This window comes from Doryrhamphus excisus, chromosome 2 (assembly GCF_030265055.1).
Source record: "Doryrhamphus excisus isolate RoL2022-K1 chromosome 2, RoL_Dexc_1.0, whole genome shotgun sequence".
In the NCBI taxonomy this organism is placed as follows: domain Eukaryota; kingdom Metazoa; phylum Chordata; class Actinopteri; order Syngnathiformes; family Syngnathidae; genus Doryrhamphus; species Doryrhamphus excisus.
Window position 1 is genome coordinate 26,199,286 of NC_080467.1, and position 20,440 is coordinate 26,219,725.

At 41.5% G+C, this 20,440-nt stretch overlaps 1 protein-coding gene and 1 long non-coding RNA gene across 6 annotated transcripts in view; one reads left to right on the forward strand and one right to left on the reverse strand.

The window, feature by feature from the left end:
- The window catches only part of LOC131107832 (uncharacterized), a 188,049-nt gene that overhangs the window by 161,274 nt on the left and 6,335 nt on the right, over positions 1-20,440 (forward strand). Inside the window, exon 5 of the long non-coding RNA XR_009120347.1 lies at positions 20,055-20,220. This is a non-coding gene — a long non-coding RNA (uncharacterized LOC131107832). The remainder of the gene's footprint in view (positions 1-20,054; positions 20,221-20,440) is intronic.
- The window catches only part of si:dkey-237h12.3 (teneurin-3), a 210,151-nt gene that overhangs the window by 80,272 nt on the left and 109,439 nt on the right, over positions 1-20,440 (reverse strand). For 4 of the 5 annotated variants that reach the window (XM_058058082.1, XM_058058074.1, XM_058058067.1 and 1 more), the window contains 3 exons: positions 10,298-10,423; positions 6,603-6,817; positions 42-249 (listed from right to left, as the gene is read on the reverse strand). In XM_058058082.1, coding sequence (XP_057914065.1) covers positions 42-249; positions 6,603-6,817; positions 10,298-10,423 — 549 coding nt within the window. The remainder of the gene's footprint in view (positions 1-41; positions 250-6,602; positions 6,818-10,297; positions 10,424-20,440) is intronic. The other variant, XM_058058091.1, reaches the window with a different exon arrangement.

A 20,440-nucleotide genomic window follows, 5' to 3' on the forward strand; every position in this document is an offset into this window, starting at 1 on the left:
TCAAGTAACTGAGAACCCAAAACAAATTCATGAGCTCCTACCCTGGATGATGGCGTTGTAGGACACCGCCTCCACGCTGCGCCCGTCGTTGTAAAAGGCCAGGTGCCACACGCCCGAGTCCAGGTACTGGATGAAACCCGCCTGGTGGACCACCACTTGGTGCTCCAGTCGGGCCCTCTCCGCTTCGCTCTGAGCACGGTGTTCTTTAGCGATGAGCCGGCTGCCATCCAAGAGTTCCACAAAGTCGTACTGCAAAACACACAGACAACACATTATTGATCTTGTGTTTATTTAATTAAACGCTGTGAAAATACCTGTTTATAGTTTCTCATGTGGTTCAATCACAGTTCAGTATGGACTTTAGTTTATAGTTAGGTTCATTTTGAGTACAATTAGGGAACAAAAACAGTCTCTAATTTGCGGGAACTTGACACCTCTTTGTTATGTAGCAAAAAGTACACTTTTATGCATTAGTGATTCAGATTGCTGCGCCAGTTCAATATTTGCAGTCACTTGGTATTAGAAGAAAGCAAAATATATTACATTAGCAGAGGAGTTGTACACATTCATTACGTTAGTTGATATTGCATTGATCAAAATGACTCTCCGTCCCAATTGGTATTCACATATAATTGTGTTTATTGTATTTGCATGAAATTCAAAACATAATTAATTTATACACCTGACGGTTGGAGTTTACAGATGGCTAATAAAGTTTCTATTTCTTTTAAATATGTAAATAATTCCTCAGATGCTGAGTGGATTACTATGCTGATGGGATTAATTAGAGTGAAATCAAATCTGTTGGTGGTGTACTACAGTACAACAACACACCTTGTATTCTGCAGGCATTGTGTTCCTGCCTTTGGTCTATATGTGCTTTCTCCCGTTAACAAACATCGACCTACAAGATAAACAAGGAGTAATTCCTGCCTGCCGCAATAATTGAAGAGGTGCATTCGCTCTCACAGCACCCCGGTGAACAGCTGGACCTCATTTGGACGGAAACTGAGGAGCGCGACGTGGAGGAAAAACAGTGCATCCCCAGACAAGCCGTAATGGGTACAGTGAAGCACAACCGATGCAGGCAGAGGATTCCCTGGTTTCAGCAATTGTTAGCTGCACAGATGAACTGAGCCTCTGGTGCAGACGCTTGTGTTGGATCAGACAAGCGAGGGCAGCTTGCGACGCATACAAATCACGCTTGTTTGTTTTTCAAGAGCTCGGATTGGAAAGTGGCGGTATCGTAGGGTTAAGGACAATACCGGGGAAAACAAACTCAAAGCTGACATGAAGCGAGAACATCTTCGCAGTGAAGACGACTTCCTGCCATATGAATGTGGCAGACATTAACATGTGTTTACTGAATGAAATACACAGTCTATGGTTACAATGATTCGTATACTGTGGCCGGTACTGTTACATCTTCCACATATGTAGGTTGTTTAACCAATACCCAAATATCCGGCCATCTGATCTATCAAAGTCTTATTTTACATGTTTCTCTATTGTTGGTCGACACCTAAACCTAATAAAGAAGAAAAAAATCCTGACCAAACAGAGGTAAATACCTGTATAGTTAAGTTAGGTGAAGATGTAATGGTAATGGTAATGGTTTTATTTCATTTGAACATGCATCAGATTGCAATTGAATCACATAATCAGTTCACAGTATTTAGCATTAATATCCAATTGATTTTCTTTATTTATATCATTTGCTACCAAAATGCAGGTCTAATTATTCGGTAATTCGGCAATGTAGACAACAGAATCCCGTAATCACAAAAAGGCAGACAGACAACATTTTCTCTATTGTTGGTCGACACCTAAACATAATAAAGAAGAAAAAAATCCTGACTAAAAAGAGGTAAATACCTGTATAGTTACATGCATCAGATTACAATTGAATGCATCACATAATCAGTTCACAGTTCCACATGTCCAAAAGGAGTAGGAAGAAGCAAAGCTTATTAAAGCCTACCCCTCCATCTGGTACTTTTACAATCAGTAACTGTTACATTTGTTCACTTCCTGCTTTCCTAAAATAATTTTAATTTTAATTTTAATTTTAAGTCACGTACTGAAGTACGAGGACATATGAGCATCCAATGCCATAATGGGTACCATAGTAAGTGTCAATATAGTGATATGTATAGCACATCATGACTGGTTCAAGACTCTTCATCCTTGTATTTAGCAAACATCAACTGCTTGTATTGTTTCTTGAATTGGCTCATCGTTGTGCATTGTTTGAGGGTTTAGATTTAGATCCTGGTTTGCACTGTCGAAGCAGATAATAGTCCTCAGTGGGTTTCAACTTCCTGGGTAAAGTTCCTGCAGTGAAAATGTACCTTTGGAGTCCAATAATGATGCCTATAGGGTACATTAGTGTAGCTTCTAGTACCTTGAAGGACAGAGAATGACTCCTTCCGGAACCCTAATTCTGACACTGCAGTGCCCCATGTATCAGACCGTAGGAGATGAATAATTCTTCTTCCCTGGTTTGTTATATAAGAGTTAGTGGACTGAAAATACTGACTGAAGCGTCGCACCAACTCACAGCAATGATGAAGAGACGCGCAAGACCAGTTGCAGCGTTTCATATTTCAACACAGCGGAGGAGCCTTTCATCACGCTCAATATAGCAAACACAAGGTGTGACCAAATCATAGCTATAGGATTCACTGATTCAACAAATGTAATCACCAAAAATGCTACTTTTGTGGTCCCCTAGTGAAGATCTGTCAGCCAAACTCCCTACAGACTGAGCTACTGTCACCACACAGCAAAAAAAGGATATATATATTTTTTTTTTCTCCAAAGAAACTTCCAATTCAGAAGTTCTGATTATCCTTAAATCATCCCTCCGACTTTTCAAATTCTGTCATTTTATTGAAGTACTGTATTTCCCAGACTATAAGTCACATTTTTTCATAGTTTGGCTGGTCCTGCGACTTATGGTCTGGTGCAACTTTTGTATTTGCATATATTTGTATATACTTGTATGTTAATTAACATGATGCCAACATCATGTTATAATTTATAATTTTGTTATAAATGTGCCACATTTAAGTTTACGTTTTTTTTGGCGACACCTGGTGGCCAAAATAATTAATTAAGTTGACCTTATGACGCAGTTAGGCAAACAAACTTTTTGTTACCGAACTGTCTCCAATGCCCGGGAGACTATATGTCTGGAATTTTGTCTCTTTTAAGGAATTCCAGCCGAAACAACCAGCTCTATTGGTTCCCAAACGGTTCCTCAGGTTTCTTTTACATTGATTATTAGCAAAAAACATTGATTTATTACCAAATTAGTAGATTGATTTATTACCATTGATTTATTACTAAAATAATTGTAAAAATGTTGCCACTTTCTAATGTACAAACATAATATAATCAAATTTGTTTTATTGTTTCATTTTCCTCACCGCTTTCACTCTCTTGTCCCCCTCCCACCCGCTGATGTGCTCACGACTCCCCTTTTTTCATCTTAGTGTTGGCACGTACGGCACCACACACCAGAAATCCAGTTTAAAACTTTCTAAATACACTATTAACATTATTAGAGCGCTTTAGACATGATGTAACACCCCTATAGTCATCTCTGCACTCTTATTACCGAATATAGAAGACATAACAATCGGAAATAATGTCTGAAGCTGTGAGTTGATTTTCAGGTAACAGTTGCAAAAGTCAAATCTGGTGCTTGTGTGTCCTCCTGAACATTACAGTAACATTACTGACACCTTGCAACCAGTGTAGAGTACTTCATTTCATTAATGTCTTCTGAATGCCCAATTTCAAGTTAATTTTGCCAGATATTTTTGAAAAAACAAAGCAAAATGGACGAGTATATCTAAAAAGAAGGCGTTTCAATTCTGACAATTTTTCCTCAGATGTACAATCCAGTCTGCCAAGGCAAGTAGACCGGTGCTTATTATTTCTGCAAGGAAGAGCCATCACAACCTTTACAACTACAGAACCGCCATGAAACCATCTGTTTAAAATGGTAATGTGTTCCTTTGCCTCCTGGTGGCAAATAATGAATGCAGCTTTAAATGAATGTTTCTCAGCCTTGGAAGAACACAGCAGCCTTCAATGTGGCCGACAGGAAAAAAAAAAAAAGCAGCGAAAAAGAAAATACATTAAAAAAAAAAAAAGGATTCATTGCGGAGGAATGTGACAAACAAGGACCCGGGCCACCTTTTTGGCTGACTTTGGGCATGAGGGGAAGTCAGGCCTTTGATTGCAGCAGGGGGGCACACGAGGGGGGTTGGTGGAAATTAACCTGGCGGAGGTTGACTTCTTTGTGTTGCCGGCTGCAGGGGGAAGTAATAAAACAGTCCATACACAAGCTTTCAGCCTTCCGCTCCAGTGCATTCGTCTCGATTAGGTGGTGTGAACCCCCCCCACCACCACCACCGGCTCATCTCGGTCCAACAATAGCAGTGACATTAAGCGTGGGTGGACAAAGGACAAATGCAGCTTTTAGATTGAGTGACCTTCGTGTTGTGCTTGATAAAAAGCAGGTACAAATCCTGGAGCCAAAAAGCCAAACAAAAAGTCTGTTTGTGTGAGTTTGTTTGCTTTGTGCCGCCAACAGACAGACACTCAATAGCAGGTGGACCACGTCTTTATTGGAAAGAGGCGGGAAAGCTGTCCCTCTTAAATGTTGTCTCCCCTTGCTGGCTGTGAATGGGACGTTCGATATCCCTCACTGGTCTCTTTCATGCTCAGTTGAGTAAAGGCATTGATCTGTGGCCCCGCTACCGCAACACAATGCCGCTCCGAGGTGGCCACGATTGACACCCTGTCCAGCATTGACACGAGGGGTTGTGTCTCGTTAATTACTCCCCTTTTCCTCTTTGATTTTCTGTTTCTTTGCTCCCTCTACCTCTACTGGCATTGTTGTACAGTCAAACTTTGTTTTTTGTATGATTCGAAAAATTTGTTTTCATTATTGCATGTAACAAATTAGTTCTGTGCTGTATGGTACTGCCAAATTGAGTGCCCAGACAAAGCACTCATCATCAAATTTCTAGGCGACATCAATCATGATGTGCAAAAATGTCACAAGAACCCTTGTTCTGAACAGGAAGTTGTCCATTTCGGTTTCAAGTGGTAATTTTGGGCAAAAACCAGGTGTTGTCTTTAAAAAATACAGTCCAAGGCACTTTGACAAACTCAGCCTTAATGGAATATTTAAATTACTTAAAAAAAAAAACATTTGTTATCAGTCAATAAGTAATCCACAAGGTCAAACTGTATTTTTAAACACAACCCACCATGGGGCCAAAGAGTGTCATTCAATATAAAATGATTTCTCATTGTTTTTTACACAATACAAACAAATCTTATCAATAAAATGTATTTTTTGTTAACATTTTTGCGTGTATGGAACGTATTAATTGCTCCCTCTACCTCTACTGGCATTGTTGTACAGTCAAACTTTGTTTTTTGTGTGATTCGAAAAATTTGTTGCAGTATTGCACGTAACAAATTAGTTCTGCGCTGTATCGTACTGCCAAATCAAGTGCCCAAACAAAGCACTCTACACGTTGCTCAGTCACCATCAAATTTCTAGTCGACATCAATCATGATGCGCAAAAATGTCACAAGAACCCTTGTTCTGAACAGGAAGTTGTCCATTTTGGTTTCAAGTGGTAGTTTTGGGCAAAAACCAGGGGTTGTCTTTAAAAAATACAGTCCTAGGCACTTTGACCAACTCAGCCTTAATGGAAAATTTTAATTACTTAAAAAAAATATTTTTTTATCAGTCAATAAGCAATCCACAAGGTCAAACTGTATTTTTAAACACAACCCACCATGGGGTCAAAGAGTGTCATTCAATATAAAATGATTTATCGTTGTTTTCTACACAATACAAACAAATCTTATCAATAAAATGTACTTTTTGGTAACATTTTTGCGTGTTTGGAACGTATTGATTGGCTTTAAATTCCAATGTAAAAAAATGGCCTTGGATTTCGTCAAATGAATTCATAACAAAAACCGAGGTACCAGTGGGCCGCCATTACCATCATTACCATAAAAATGTAGTCCGGCCCACCTGTATGGCCGCTCGTCTCCACCGGCGAGCCTCTGCACTCCACTGAAGCGCTTCTTCACTCGGACGTAATGTCAACAAGGTGAGGCTAAGCGCTTCTTTGCCAGGAGCCGTCGTCTGAGTGCTTCTGTCCAATGTCATTCAAGTGGCACATCAAGACAGTTTTTGGAACACTTGGGTTGGCTAATGGCTGACTTTTAGGAAGGAGTGAACCATGTGAGTGATGGCAAATTGGAGCTGAGAAGTAAGAGCTGAGGCTAAAAGTGGCTTTGGCGTTTTTATTTTTTTATGAAGGCTGATTTTTCTTTTTTTGGATACCTTTCTTGCTCTGGACGGTCGGAGAGTGTTCAGGTTTGCCTAATGAAGTGGCCAAGAGCATATGTGCATTGTTCGGGTTAATTAAAGATTACAATTCATATTTATATTGTATTATTTTAATACATGCCCCTGTGACGCTAATGATGAATGGATGAGAGAATATCTGAATGTTCCGAACGCCAACCCTGCATCATATTAAATATCGAGCCAATACCTGCGTGTGAGATGGCGCCAGACCTTTCCGTCCATAGACGCCGATCAGCGCGTTCTTCTGCACCGATATGTTGAACTTGAGGAAGTGCGCCTTGTCCACGCTCAGCTGGGAACGCCAAAACACACCCGGTGGCACGCTTTGACCCGCCCTCTTCCCGACGTCCACTGGCCCGGTGTCAATGGAGTTGTTCTCTTGATGGAGAACGCTCGTTCTTCCTGGCAGACACAAACGTGGCAGATATATCAGATGAGATACTAATATGGAAAGTATTACAAATCCCAAATTGATGAAGAGTGATGTGATTGATTATACAGAACAGATTTACATATGCAAGCATGAGATATTTTATATTTCTTATGATATAATAGCTAGTTTAAGGGTGGTCATACATGTATTTGAAATAATGTGACCCCTCAAGGCTGCACAGTGGAAGAGTGGTTAGCCACACAGCTAGGAGACCGGAGTTCGATTCCACCGCATCTCTTTGTGGAGTTTGCATGTTCCCCCGGTTTGCATGGTTTCCTCCGGGTTTCCAAAAACATGCTAGGTTAATTAACCACTCCACATTGTCCATAGGTATGAATGTGAGTGTGAATGGTTGTTTGTCTGTATGTGCCCTGTGATTGGCTGGCTGGCGACCAGTCCAGGGTAGACACCGCCTGTCGCCTGAAGACAGCTGGGATAGGCTCCAGCACCCCCGCCACCCTCGTGAGGATAAGCGGTAGAAAATGAATGAATGAATGAATGTGACCCCTATAATTTTATAATATTGTTCACTTAATATTGTGATTTTTCGTGTTAGATTTCAACATATTTCTTATAATATTTTGATTTTATTCTTGTAAAAATACTGCTGATTTTCCGCTTTTTGCTGTTTTTTTTTAAAGGTTTTCTTGTTAAATTACATGCAGCGTGCCAAAAAAACAAAACAAAAAAACAAACAAAAAACAAACAAAAAAAAAAACAGCCACAGGGGCTGCACTTGACACTCCTGCTATGAATACATAGTGTAGTAGTAGTAGTAGTAGTGGTAGTATAATAGGTTGCACACATGCCTCATGCTGTCATAATGCCATCCTTGATTGTCTCCTTTTTATTAGTAAATATGAAATTCATGCTGTCCAGTGTAATGCCCAACATGATTAATGAGACACACGCAGTGGCGGTATTGTTCTCTATTGAGCTGCGAGGATGAAAGCTTCTCATTCACAGTGCACACACTAAGATAACGCACAAACTGTAAATAATTGGCTTTTAAAAAGACTCTTGTCTGCATTGTGTCTTCATCTCACAAATGGAACCTGTCACATGCACTCTGAGCGCTAACGTCAAATCATAACCATTTGATGAACCGGAGATGTCTTTCAAGTGTTTGGTTGTAGGAAGATGGCTGATTCATTGCCATAGTAAACTTCAGCTTGCAGTCAGAACGACGTCATTGGTAGGAAAACCGGGTTCCGAGTCACGCCCGTCTAAAGATGGAGGCAATGTCGGCTTCACTGTGAGATTTGATGTCTCGTTAGTAACTTGTTTGCCCGATGGTGCACAACACTTCGGAATGTATGTACACCAGTGTGCGTGTTATAATTTCCCTGCGTCAGTGTTTGTGTGTAATGAGGCCACTGGCTGTCACTTTCATTGCAGTCAAAGGGGAGACGGGGAGCCAAGTGTAACCTCTCGGGAGAATAATGGCCGCCTATTGATTGCCTTTAAAGAGTCCACAAGCTGCCTCATGCTATATTCATTAACAGTGTTTATGAGGATTTAAACACAGTCCAGGTTAAACAATCCCGCATTAGCCTGACGCGTGCTGTTTGCACGTCCTCAATGCTGCATTGTGTCTGCACGCTCATTCGGAGGCGGCGAGCGCCAGAGGTGGATCGCGCCGGGCCGCCTACTTGCTGATGAATATAGAATGCTAACAGATTATCACCAGGCGGTGCAAAATAATATCCATAATGTGAGAGGACTCCAGATGTCACGAGTCAAAGAAAAGTCTTATTAGCAGCGAGTTGCATAAACACACCAAAGGCCCATTATAGGACGCAGAGGAGCTTATTTAATTCAGAATTGGACTCAAATTCAGAGTGAGGGCACCGAAAAACAGCTGGTCCTCAGTTTACACTGTTTGCAGTTTTGTAGTTATGTACACACTCACATAAATTATTTAAAAACTCAATTTTACTCCAAAAAACACAAATCCCCACTGAAGAACTAGTTAATACACTGTGTGCGCAATAATTAATCGATGATCAATTGATTGTACAATTAATCAACAACTATTTTGATATTCAATTACTCTTACTTTCGTTTTTTTTATTTAAAAAAAAATAATTCCATGTGGGGGGCTGCACGGCGGTCGAGTGGTTAGCGTGCAGACCTCACAGCTAGGAGACTAGGGTTCAATTAGCCTGTGCAATAACAATGTGATATAAAGATGGATATAGGGGTGTTATTTCATGTCTATAGGGCTCTAATGATGGTAAAACTTGTATTAAGAAAGTCATAAAAATGTCTTTAAAAATATTAAATTTATTCATATTGAATCTGGGCTGCACGGTGGTCATGTGGTTAGCGCGCAGACCTCACAGCTAGGAGACCAGGGTTCAATTCCAGAGTTTGCATGTTCTCCCCGTGCATGTGTGGGTTTTCTCCGGGTACTCCGATTTCCTCCCACATTCCAAAAACATGCTAGGTTAATTAGCGACTCCAAATTGTCCTTAGGTATGAATGTGAGTGTGAATGGTTGTTTGTCTATATGTGCCCTGTGATTGGCTGGCCACCAGTCCAGGGTGTACCCCGCCTCTCGCCCCAAGACAGCTGGGATAGGCTCCAGCAACCCACATGACCCTCGTGACGAAAAGCGGTAGAAAATGAATGAATTAATTCCATGTGGAAGTGGTACTTTTTTTTGGCTTCTTACTTTCTTAAGTTTCTAATAAATAAATTTGCGCCTAACTAGTTAGCTCTGTAGCATGCTATGTTATTTTATGCTATGTGACTGTCTCTTGTGTCCCTGCAGTGATTTTGTGGCCTGTGCATTGCAAATGAACAATGTGTTAATAATAGGAGTGTAAAAGTGACTATAGGGGTGCTATTTCATGTCTACAGAGCTCTAATAATGGTAAAAAAATCATATTTAGAAAGTCTTACAAAGGTTTTCTCTGCTGTAAATAGGCAAATATTCAAATTATTAATATTAAATCTTACTTTGTGGAAATTGACTTATCAATTTCAGACAGATTTAATAAAAAAAAATAGAAAATAGAGACAGAAAGTCATCCATCTTTGGGGTCAGCTCATACAAAAACAAGAGCAAAAAGAGTTGTTTAGTTGTTTTTATATTCCGCATTTGCAGCAGTTGACTCCTTTTTACACTTGCATGACATAACCATGCAATAATGTTTAGACAACTTCGAGCGCCGAAAATGCACATCAAATCTTCATAAATTACATTTTTTTAATGTAATAAAGCTCTTATATTGGGGTGCATTGTAGGGGTGCACCTAATGTGGAATATAATGAGAAATTAATTATTAACATCCTGCCTCATTTGTAGCAAAAAGACATATTACCATTGTGCATGAGCATCATTATTATGATAATTGACTTTCAAATATACATGCAGGAAGACGGATGAGGCACAAAAGGTATCAAACATAAAGTAAGGCAGTAGTTAAGACAGCTTTCCTCACCATCGGCAGCCAGCACCGTGACGGCGCTCGACTGCGTGGGACCTGCCTTCCCAACTCCTCCGTTTTCAAACGCTGGCTGGTTGTCCAACTCCTGGAGCTGCCAATTGAGGCCGAAAAGGTGCATGGCTGTGAAATACACAGAGAAGCGTGTGTGGGCGTGTGGGAACAGATAAACAAATAAGCAAAAAAAAAAAAAAAATGGCACCTGTGGGGGAGCACGCACGGATGCAGACTGAACAACTCTTTGAAAGCTAATATTTCATTTCACAATCATGTGTGTGTGTTTGTGTGTGTTTTGAAGCGACACGGCTGTGCACAGCATTGATAGCAACCGTTTCGCTCAATGTGAGCAGGAACCCTGTTGCTTTAGCACGTTTCCTCAGTGAGCCATGTTCATTAACATGACGCGGTCCGCACATTAACAGCTTGCTCTGTGGCCATAACCACAGCAATAGTTTGACTGCGCTCTAGAGGCGTCCATTCCATTCAATTAAAACATCAAATCTCCTTATAATTCCTTTTGGTAACACAACTTTTGGAACCGCCATTGGACAGCATGGTGGATTAGTGGCTAGCGCTGGTGCCTCGCACCAAGAAGGAGCTCAGTTTGGCGGTTATTTTGTGTGTGCATTACACCAATGCCTGTGGAGGCTTTAATGTTAGTACCCTCTAATCTTCCCACGGTCCAAAACTATTTTCGGATCATTTCCAGCCAATTTCCGTAACCGAGATACAAACTAAAGAGTCAGATCTGGTCTCTGGGGGCCGCATGGGGGGGTGCATGCAGACAACACCACGGTTCAGCCTTGTGCCCTGGAACCAGCATCGACAGATCCAGAAGTTAAGGCAACATTCTAAAAGCTTAAGCTGCCAACAGTGCAGGTCTTGAACGCATCAGGGAGTGAGAGTTTAACAACTTTTTACCGTCACAGCAACACCAGCTGACATGTTGCGTAACTTTACTCACTGCTGGATGTACATTATCTTATAACTACAATCAAACCTCCACTAAATACAATGCCCAATGTCATGATGTGCTATACATATCACTATATTGACAGTTACTATGGTACCCATTATGTCAATGTATGGTCATATCACCTTGTACTTTGGTACGGGACAAAAAAATAAAAACAATAATAATAAATTTAAACTGTATTATGGAAAGCAGGAAGTGAACAAACGTAACAGTTACTGATTGTAAAAGAACCCGTACTTTGGTACGGGACAAAAAAAGGTTAAAAAATAATAATAATTAAAAAAAAGAATTTCAACTGTATTATGGAAAGCAGGAAGTGAACAAATGTAACAGTTACTGATTGTAAAAGTACCAGATGGAGGGGTAGGATTTAATAAGCTTTGCTTCTTCCTACTCCTTTTGGACATGTGGAACTGTGAACTGATTATGTGATGCATTCAATTGTAATCTGATGCATGTTCAAATGAAATAAAACCATTACCATTCCATTTTAGAACGCCACAGTTTTCGTATCATTCCGTTTTTCACAAATATTTTCAACAAAATTTTGCCTCAGCATAGAAAACCAAACGTGTTTATGACCTTCTAAATACTCGCTTAAATACTCTTTCTAGCATTATTAGAGCAACCAAGACATGAAATAACACCCCTATAGTCACTTTCACACACATTTCCCTATATGGTTGAAATAATAAGATAATATATGACATATTAGGCATGGGATATTACATAGCATCGTAAGCTACCTGTCTCATCAATGTTACTGATAACTAGTAACCAGTGTATAACACAGGAGCTGCTGTCGGCCACAACTCATGCCAATACCTGCTCTCTCCACACTGCTGTTCGACAATGAAACTGCTTTCAATCAGCTAAAACTGTCCACTCTAGCTAGCTGACGTCACACCACCAATCAACCATAAACCAACCAAGAACCAGCGATCATTTATGAATTATTTAAAAAGCATGCTAGAATCAGGGAGCAGTGTCGAACTGTGAAATAGCGAGAGACGGCTATATGTGCAGAGAACATGTCTTCAGAAAGACATGGGGAGGGGGGGGGGGGGGGCTTTTTAAGCAAGTGTGAAGCAGATGAGTGAAATAGTTACATCAGTGGGGGTTGAGGGGGAGTCTGGCGGCGGGGAAGGAGGCAAGTTGTGTTACATAACAAAACATTGTCTGGCTTTTATGTAGCCTTCTTTATTCTCCCTGAGCAATCGAAAGTGTGTTCTTGTTATTTGGGGGGTGTGGGGGGGGGGGGCAGTGAGAGTACCAATCTCCTTCAAAGGCAGACGGCTGATGAGAGATGTTGAGGAAGCATTTTGATTCCCGACTATCTGATGAACGGGAAAACTTTTTTTCCTTCTTCGTCGGCTTGGAAGATGGATATCGACTGCAGTGAGAGGTTGCGTGGGGGAGGGGGCAGAGGGGGGTAGGATATCAAATTTAGGGCACATCAGACAAGTGAATGGACAGTGTATCAATCACTACTTTGTTAGGAAATGAGATGCCTGATGTTTACAGTCTGCTCCTACACATCAACACACACTTTCTTTGTCGGAGCAAACACACTGACTCACATTTCCAAAACATTGGAATCAAACAAGGAACGGTTACTTGCAAACCACAATGCGGCCCACTGAAAGGGGTCACAAGACTACAATCACTGTACCAGAATAAACATGACAACATATAACGGGTAGCTAAAAATAGGGCGGGCGGCACAGCGGTCGAGTGGTTAGCGCGCATACCTCACAGCTAGGAGACCAGGGTTCAATTCCACCCTCGGCCATCTCTGTGTAGAGTTTGCATGTTCTCCCCGTGCATGCATGGGTTTTCTCCGGGTACTCCGATTTCCTCCCAAATTCCAAAAACATGCTAGGTTAATTGGCGACTTCAAATTGTCCATAGGTATGAATGTGAGTGTGAATGGTTGTTTGTCTATATGTGCCCTGTGATTGGCTGGCCACCAGTCCAGGGTGTACCCCGCCTCTCGCCTCTCTTGAAAACAACATGTCTGTATGTGTTCTTAGACCAAAATCTGTCTGCATGAATACATATTTGTATGTGTCAATCACATTACAGGAATGCATGATGCAATTTTGCGGTACAGTTATAGCCCCCGCATTATATTACCTTATTATATTACCTTAACTCTGCATGAAGCCATGAAGTCAGCCACGGCATGTTTGACATATTTGAGTGGAAAAAAAAGTCTCCTCCCATGCCATGTGGAAGTGGTTAGTTATTGGCCTCTTAAGTTTTGAAGAAGGCTGCACAGAGATTGAGTGGTTAGCGCGCAGGCCTCACAGCTAGGAGACCAGAGCTCAATTCCACCCTCGGCCATCTATGTGTGGAGTTTGCATGTTCTCCCCGTAGGTTTCCTCCGGGTACTCCGGTTTCCTCCCACATTCCAAAAACATGCTAGCTTAATTAGCGACTCCAAATTGTCCATAGGTATGAATGTGAGTGTGAATGGTTGTTTGTCTATATGTGTCCAGTGATTGGCTGGGCACAGAAAAGCCGCTAACGGAGTACGAAGAAGTCCAGCGTAAAAACAAAGGCAATGCATCTCAGTGGGACACAACAAGACAAACTGAACATCGCACTTGAATGATTGGTTGCACTCAATCCATTGCGTTTACCTGCAGAATGAAGCAAATGAACACTGACTGAACCGTTAATGTTTCTGACAGGCTTCATTTGTCAAGGAGATCACTAGAGATCTCTGTTCTTGTTGCTTGTGTGTCATCGATGGATCATCAGAGGTCCTGGAAGATAACTTGTCTCTGTAGATTGGTCATCCAATGAACTCAGTCTGATCTGACCAAAGTCCAAAAGGCTTCTTGATCTGGACCATTGGTAGTCTGACTTGGATTCCCAATCAATGCCAAGTGACAACTATTGGCGACCAGTCCATGGTGTCTGATACCCTACTTTCTTCTGATCTTGGACAATAGTTGCTGGGGCTCTGCCCTGATAAGCAGTGCATCAGTCTGACCCATCTGTTTCGGTTTTGTGCCACGGTCTCCACACTCCTCATTCTGGGTCCATCCCTGCATTCTGTCTGTCTCAGTTCTCTGAGCAATTGTCTTTCCAAGACCACAAGATCTAGCCGTCTGGTCGTACCATCTTTGATTTTGCTGCTTTAAAGTTGTTGGGGGCCAAAGTGATGCCAGATTGTGTTGCAGATGCCTGATTCCACCAGGAATGGACTCCAATCCCTGTTCTGTCCATGAAAAACTGCCAACAAGCTGTCCCCAAATTCCATTGGAGGCGGCACTTGGAAGGAGCCCACCCTAGTCCTTTGTTCTGAAATGTATCAGGGAAGTGTCTGTTTTCATGGACGCGATTAAGGCCTGGCCAAAACATCCTGTTGGTTCATAATGCTCTGTAACATCTAAACTTGGGTACTCCAAAAACCCCTTCAGGTAAACACGTTATCCAAATATGTTCTTATTTACAATACAAGGACATGTAAACAGAACTAATCATTGTTGCAATACCAGAACCCTTCAGACACTTCTGCTCCACCTGGACGTGATTCACCACTTACAAAATCAACAAATGCCTTTGAGGTGAATATCCTTTCATTTCCATAAATTATTCTTGCAACCTTGACCGGCTTGATGAATATTTATGGGCCACTGTGAAAGTCTCCTTTCCTGGGCTAAAGAAGCTGACCTTTTATCTGTTATGTTAGAGCGCGCCCGCGGAACACCATCGCTGACCGTAAATTGGGGAAAGGTTGAATTTGTACCTTCATTACATGTTAGTTTAAGCTCAAGGGGGGGTCCACAGGGCTGGCCTCAAAAGCTCATCTTTACATGAGATTTGTTGCTGGTGTTAACTAGATAACAATTAGCTGGTTTAGACTACAGCGGCAAAGCAACCGAGAGGAGGAGACTAACTAAACATTCAGATGTCACGGTCCTGCAGGCTGCCATCATCGTGATAATTGTTCATGATACCGGAACGAGAGATGAGGCCCATCTGGACTTGACTTGTGCCAACTGCGCTCAGACCCACCCTTACAATTATGGACATTAGGATTGGTTTATACTGCAGACTGTTTATACTGCAGACTCCATTATCTTATACTTATACTGCAGACTCTGACTTCCGAGAGGAACTCCTTAAAGCTTGGAGATGGTCACATGAGACGTCAAGCTTGAATCATGTGACACAAAGGTCTGTGGAACTGTAATTATTTTGTCACAAGAGGTCTTGTGTTTATCGACCAAAATAAAGTTTTTAATTAATTCATGGAACTATGTAACCAAGGACCACCTGTAATGTGCTTTAATATTCTATAGTCTGGTATACTTATCAAAGAGATCTCGTTTAATTTATATTCCAAAACTCTCTTTGTTCCGTCACAGTTAGATCCGCTCGTGATTGGCACTGCTGAATTATCCCAACATCAACTGAAATCCTTCCAGTCAGGCCAATTTGTGCCAGGCGTGAAAAATGTCCACTCAGCTTGCTTGCCTTGTCTGAGTAACAAAAACGTCATTCATCCAGGCTTCACTCTGGATTCACCTCGGTTAGTAATGCAGACTAAATAAATTCAGAGTAGACTCTTTCTAATTTTAGCCACAGTTGGCAGGTGAACGTCTCGCAGTTGAAGGACACAGGAAGTGGTGGAGGACTGCATCTGCTTAACCAACACAAACACAAACACAACACGCCAGGACCACCCTGTTAGCTTTAGAGGGTATAGCATGACAAATTAGCGTAAGGGACCATCGAGGAAGGCCACATAGTAAAACCACAATGGAGGACATCTGTCTTCTTTTTTTTAATTCCTGTTACCTTTCGCGGGCTGCATGGCGTTTAAGTGATTATCACGCAGGCCACACAAGTTCGATTCCACCCTCGGCCATCTCTGTGTAGAGTTTGCATGTTCTCCCCGTGCATGCGTGGGTTTTCTCCGGGTACTCCGGTTTCCTCCCACATTCCAAAAACATGCTAGGTTAATTGGCGACTCCAAATTGTCCATAGGTATGAATGTGAGTGTGAATGGTTGTTTGTCTATATGTGCCCTGTGATTGGCTGGCCACCAGTCCAGGGTGTACCCCGCCTCTCGCCCCAAGACAGCTGGGATAGGCTCCAGCAACCCACATGACCCTCGTGACGAAAAGCGGTAGAAAATGAATGAATTAATTCCATGTGGAAGTGGTACTTTTTTTTGGCTTCTTACTTTCTTAAGTTTCTAATAAATACATTTGCGACTAACTAGTTAGCTCTGTAGCATGCTATGTTATTTTATGCTATGTGACTGTCTCTTGTGTCCCTGCAGTGATTTTGTGGCCTGTGCATTGCAAATGAACAATGTGACACCTGGGATAGGTTCCAGCTTACTTTAGACCCTCGTGAGGATAAGCAGTAGAAAATGAATGAACGCTACGTTTTGTCTCTGTTTTCATAGACCTGCTGGAGGCGGGACAACTCAGTGCTCCTGCTACTGATTGGCTGTCTGGCTACTTAAATTGTTTACATGTGGGAGTTGCTGGTTCTTTGGTAATGGCAATGGTTTTATTTTCATTTGAACATGCATCAGATTACAATTGAATGCATCACATAATCAGTTCACAGTTCCACATGTCCAAAAGGAGTAGGAAGAAGCAAAGCTTATTAAATCCTACCCCTCCATCTGGTGCTTTTACAATCAGTAACTGTTACATTTGTTCACTTCCTGCTTTCCTAATATAGTTTAAGATTTTTTTTTGGTAATTTTTATTTTTTTACAAGTTGCTATGAGCATCCAATGCCATAATGGGTACCATAGTGCGTGTCAATATAGTGATATGTATAGCACATCATGACTGGTTCAAGACTCTTCATCCTTGTATTTAGCAAACATCAACTGCTTGTATTGTTTCTTGAATTGGCTCATCGTTGTGCATTGTTTGAGGGTCTTACTCAATCCATAGTTTGATTCCACATACTGAAATGCTATGGCTAGCATAACGTAGTCCTAGCATAGAAGTGTTTCAAATGTACTTCTTCCCTGAGATCATATTTCTCCTCTCTTGTAGAGAAGTATTGGATGACATTTTTAACTAATTTGTTGTTTTTAGCCTTATGCATTATTTATTATTTATCGTAGTATACTCAGGTTTTGTTTGACAACAAGTAGTTGCGCACCGCTGCTTTGTTGGTTTTGTGGTACTTTGTCCAATGAAATGTTTTTCGGCCTTACTCCTCTGCATCTGGGGTCCACTTTCAGCCCTTGGAACTGGACTTTAAAAATCAGAATGCAAAGAACTGCTTTGTGCAAACAACAAAGGTCCACACAGGCTGCAATGTGTGTTAAACTGAGCATAAAGGGAAGCCCAAGCTCAATAAAATGTGCATAAGCATATTAATTTAATGATGTTAGCTCATAAATGGCAACAAGTAACAAAGTGTTATCCAATAGAGACATAGTTAACACTGATACAGATATGGCACATTTATGAGCTCCCGAGATAGGAGGCAGTCTCTCTCTACTCACCAATAAAATTCACTCCCTCCCAAGGCCGTATTTCACTGGTACAACATCGGTGCTCCTCTACAGTACTGGATGCTTACAGATGCCAAGTGTAAGATGAAGAGCTTGGATGAATAGAAGACGGAATGACTGCTTTATTGTTGTGGTCAAGATCGTAAGGGTGAGCGATCAGTCAGCTTTGACACTCACGGTTAAAAATAAAAAATCCATCTTATAGGAAACTAGAGCGGTGTGGAGATGGCTTCCTGTTGGACCCGTTTGAAGTCGCCTTGTGTTAGTTTAAACGGCCTGTCAGCCAGCGCTCGACCTGCGCGTGAACCATATCAAGATACCATTTTTTGGTAGCAATCTTGTGGAAAGTGATCAAAGTTGGTGTCAACAAGTGTAGCGGTCACATTTTGACAAAATGGAGGGACAACAATACAGCTCACTGATTTTCTCTTGTCTACCTGTCTTTGTATGTTTATGTCACGGCTGTCCAGCTGACCTTTGGGGGATTCTTACGATTTGTTGATGTCCAAATAAATGCATGACACCAGAGACACTTATATATGCACTCATACTTGGTAAATATAGCGACAATGATGCTACGTTTTCAACTGTTGTCGATGTATGAGGTGTGATATCAAATGAGAAATTTTACCTCGTTTTTGAATCTTGCAAGATCTTGTGTGGTGAGATGTCCCAACACTCCTACTATAGACAGATTCCGGTCAGAGAATCCTTTAATCATCTGTATTATGTGTGCATGTGGGTGCTTTATTTGTTCATACAATGCACAAAGAATTGCGTACAACTCTTTTTTTGTCTCTTATCTTCCTGACATTAAGTATTGTGCTGATGAGGTGTTCAAGTGCACTACATATTTCTGTATTAGGTGAATCGGATTATGGCTGCATAATCTATCTGACTGACTGTACACATTTTACACAACACTTTCACTGAAAATCTCAGGTATGTTCAAGTCATCAGACTAAAGTCTGAGTCAAGTCCTGAGTCACTGATATCAACATCCAGTTTGAGGTTTTTGGTGATATTGTTGAGTCGAAAGTCATCAAAATCCAAGTTTCGTGACTTGTGTCCACACATACAGGCATACTAATGGGTAATGTTGCGGCCGTAACCCACCCCAAGCACAATTTTGCATCCTGTCCTCGACACACTTTAGCACAAATCTTATTTTTGTTATTTATTTATTGTTATTTATTTTCTCTTATTGTGTATGTCTACTATATTGGGTGATATGAGTATAATGGTGACTATAGGGATGCTACTTCATGTCCAGAGGGCTCTAATAAGGTAAAAAAAAAACACATTTAGTAGGTTGTAAACAGGTTTAGGAAATAAGGAATACAAATTCCATGGAAAATGAATATTTTCTGGAATTCTCATCCAAAAATGTTGCGGCCGTAACCCACCCCAAGCTAAATTTTGCTACCTGTCCTCGACACACCCGAGCACAAATCTTATTTTTGTTATTTATTTATTGTTATTTATTTTCTCTTATTGTGTATGTCTACTATATTGGGTAATAGGAGTGTAACAGCGACTATAGGGGTGCTACTTCATGTCCAGAGGGCTCTAATCATGTACAAAAAAACATATTTAGCAGGTTGTAAACAGGTTTAGGAAATAAGGAATACAAATTCCATGGAAAATGAATATTTTCTGGAATTCTCATCCACAGTTTGTGATAAAAATGGTGTATGTTGAGTAGGAGAGGTGTCTGCCTCTCAGCAGAACATCTTGCTGGTGTGTCTGAACAAAGCCTAAGTGAGACAGATACCGTTGAGTCATATCAAGACATGCGCGCGTGTGCAATTTCCTCCCAAAAATGGCACACAGAGACCGTACATATATAGATTAAGAACGACGCCAGGGCCCGGTCTCTGGAGGGAGGCTGTCTATGGTGTTCCATTTCACAGAATGACACGTCTAAAGATTGTCTAATGCCACCGGGGGATAATGGAGTCATGTTTTCTCTCGCTAAGACTGAAAGGAAGGAGGCGCGTCTGTCACACGGCGGCTGCTGTCGGTGCAGGCGGCTGACAGCTGGTGCTGCGTATCCCACCACAACCAGCGCCATTCAGCATTCATGCCCGTCTTACGCTTCATTTTCTCCGGATTCTTGTCGTTTTTTCCCCCCCCTATAAATACGCTAATTTCTGCATGGTAATTATAATCTTAAGTCATTAACATTCTCCGTCGTGAGCGGGAAGACACTCACGTTGTGAATGAAAGACCTTCCAGCTGACCTTTTATGATGGGCTTTGGTTCCTCAGATCCCGCACCCCCTCCCAGCCCCCGCCTCCTGCCAAAACAGGCATAGGGACGAGACCATCTCAGGTGGCTCGGTGACAGTGACAAACTATCAAGAGGAGAACAGACGACTCGTTCATCTGGCAGCCAGGAAGCTGGCAAAGCTTGTCGTTGGAAGGACAACCGGAGGTGAGAGTTAGTTAAAGTTCACGCCAAGGGATGTATATTTAATTTCTACAATCATTTCTATCACACAGCAGTGGACCATTCATGCATATGCAACTTATGCAGTTTCAGGGCGTAAATTTCAGGGGCAATTTGGAGGTGAGTGCCTTGCTCAAGGGCACAGTCCCCATTTTTACTGCACTGGACTTAAAGCATCCCATTTGCAACAACAGCAATTGGCAAT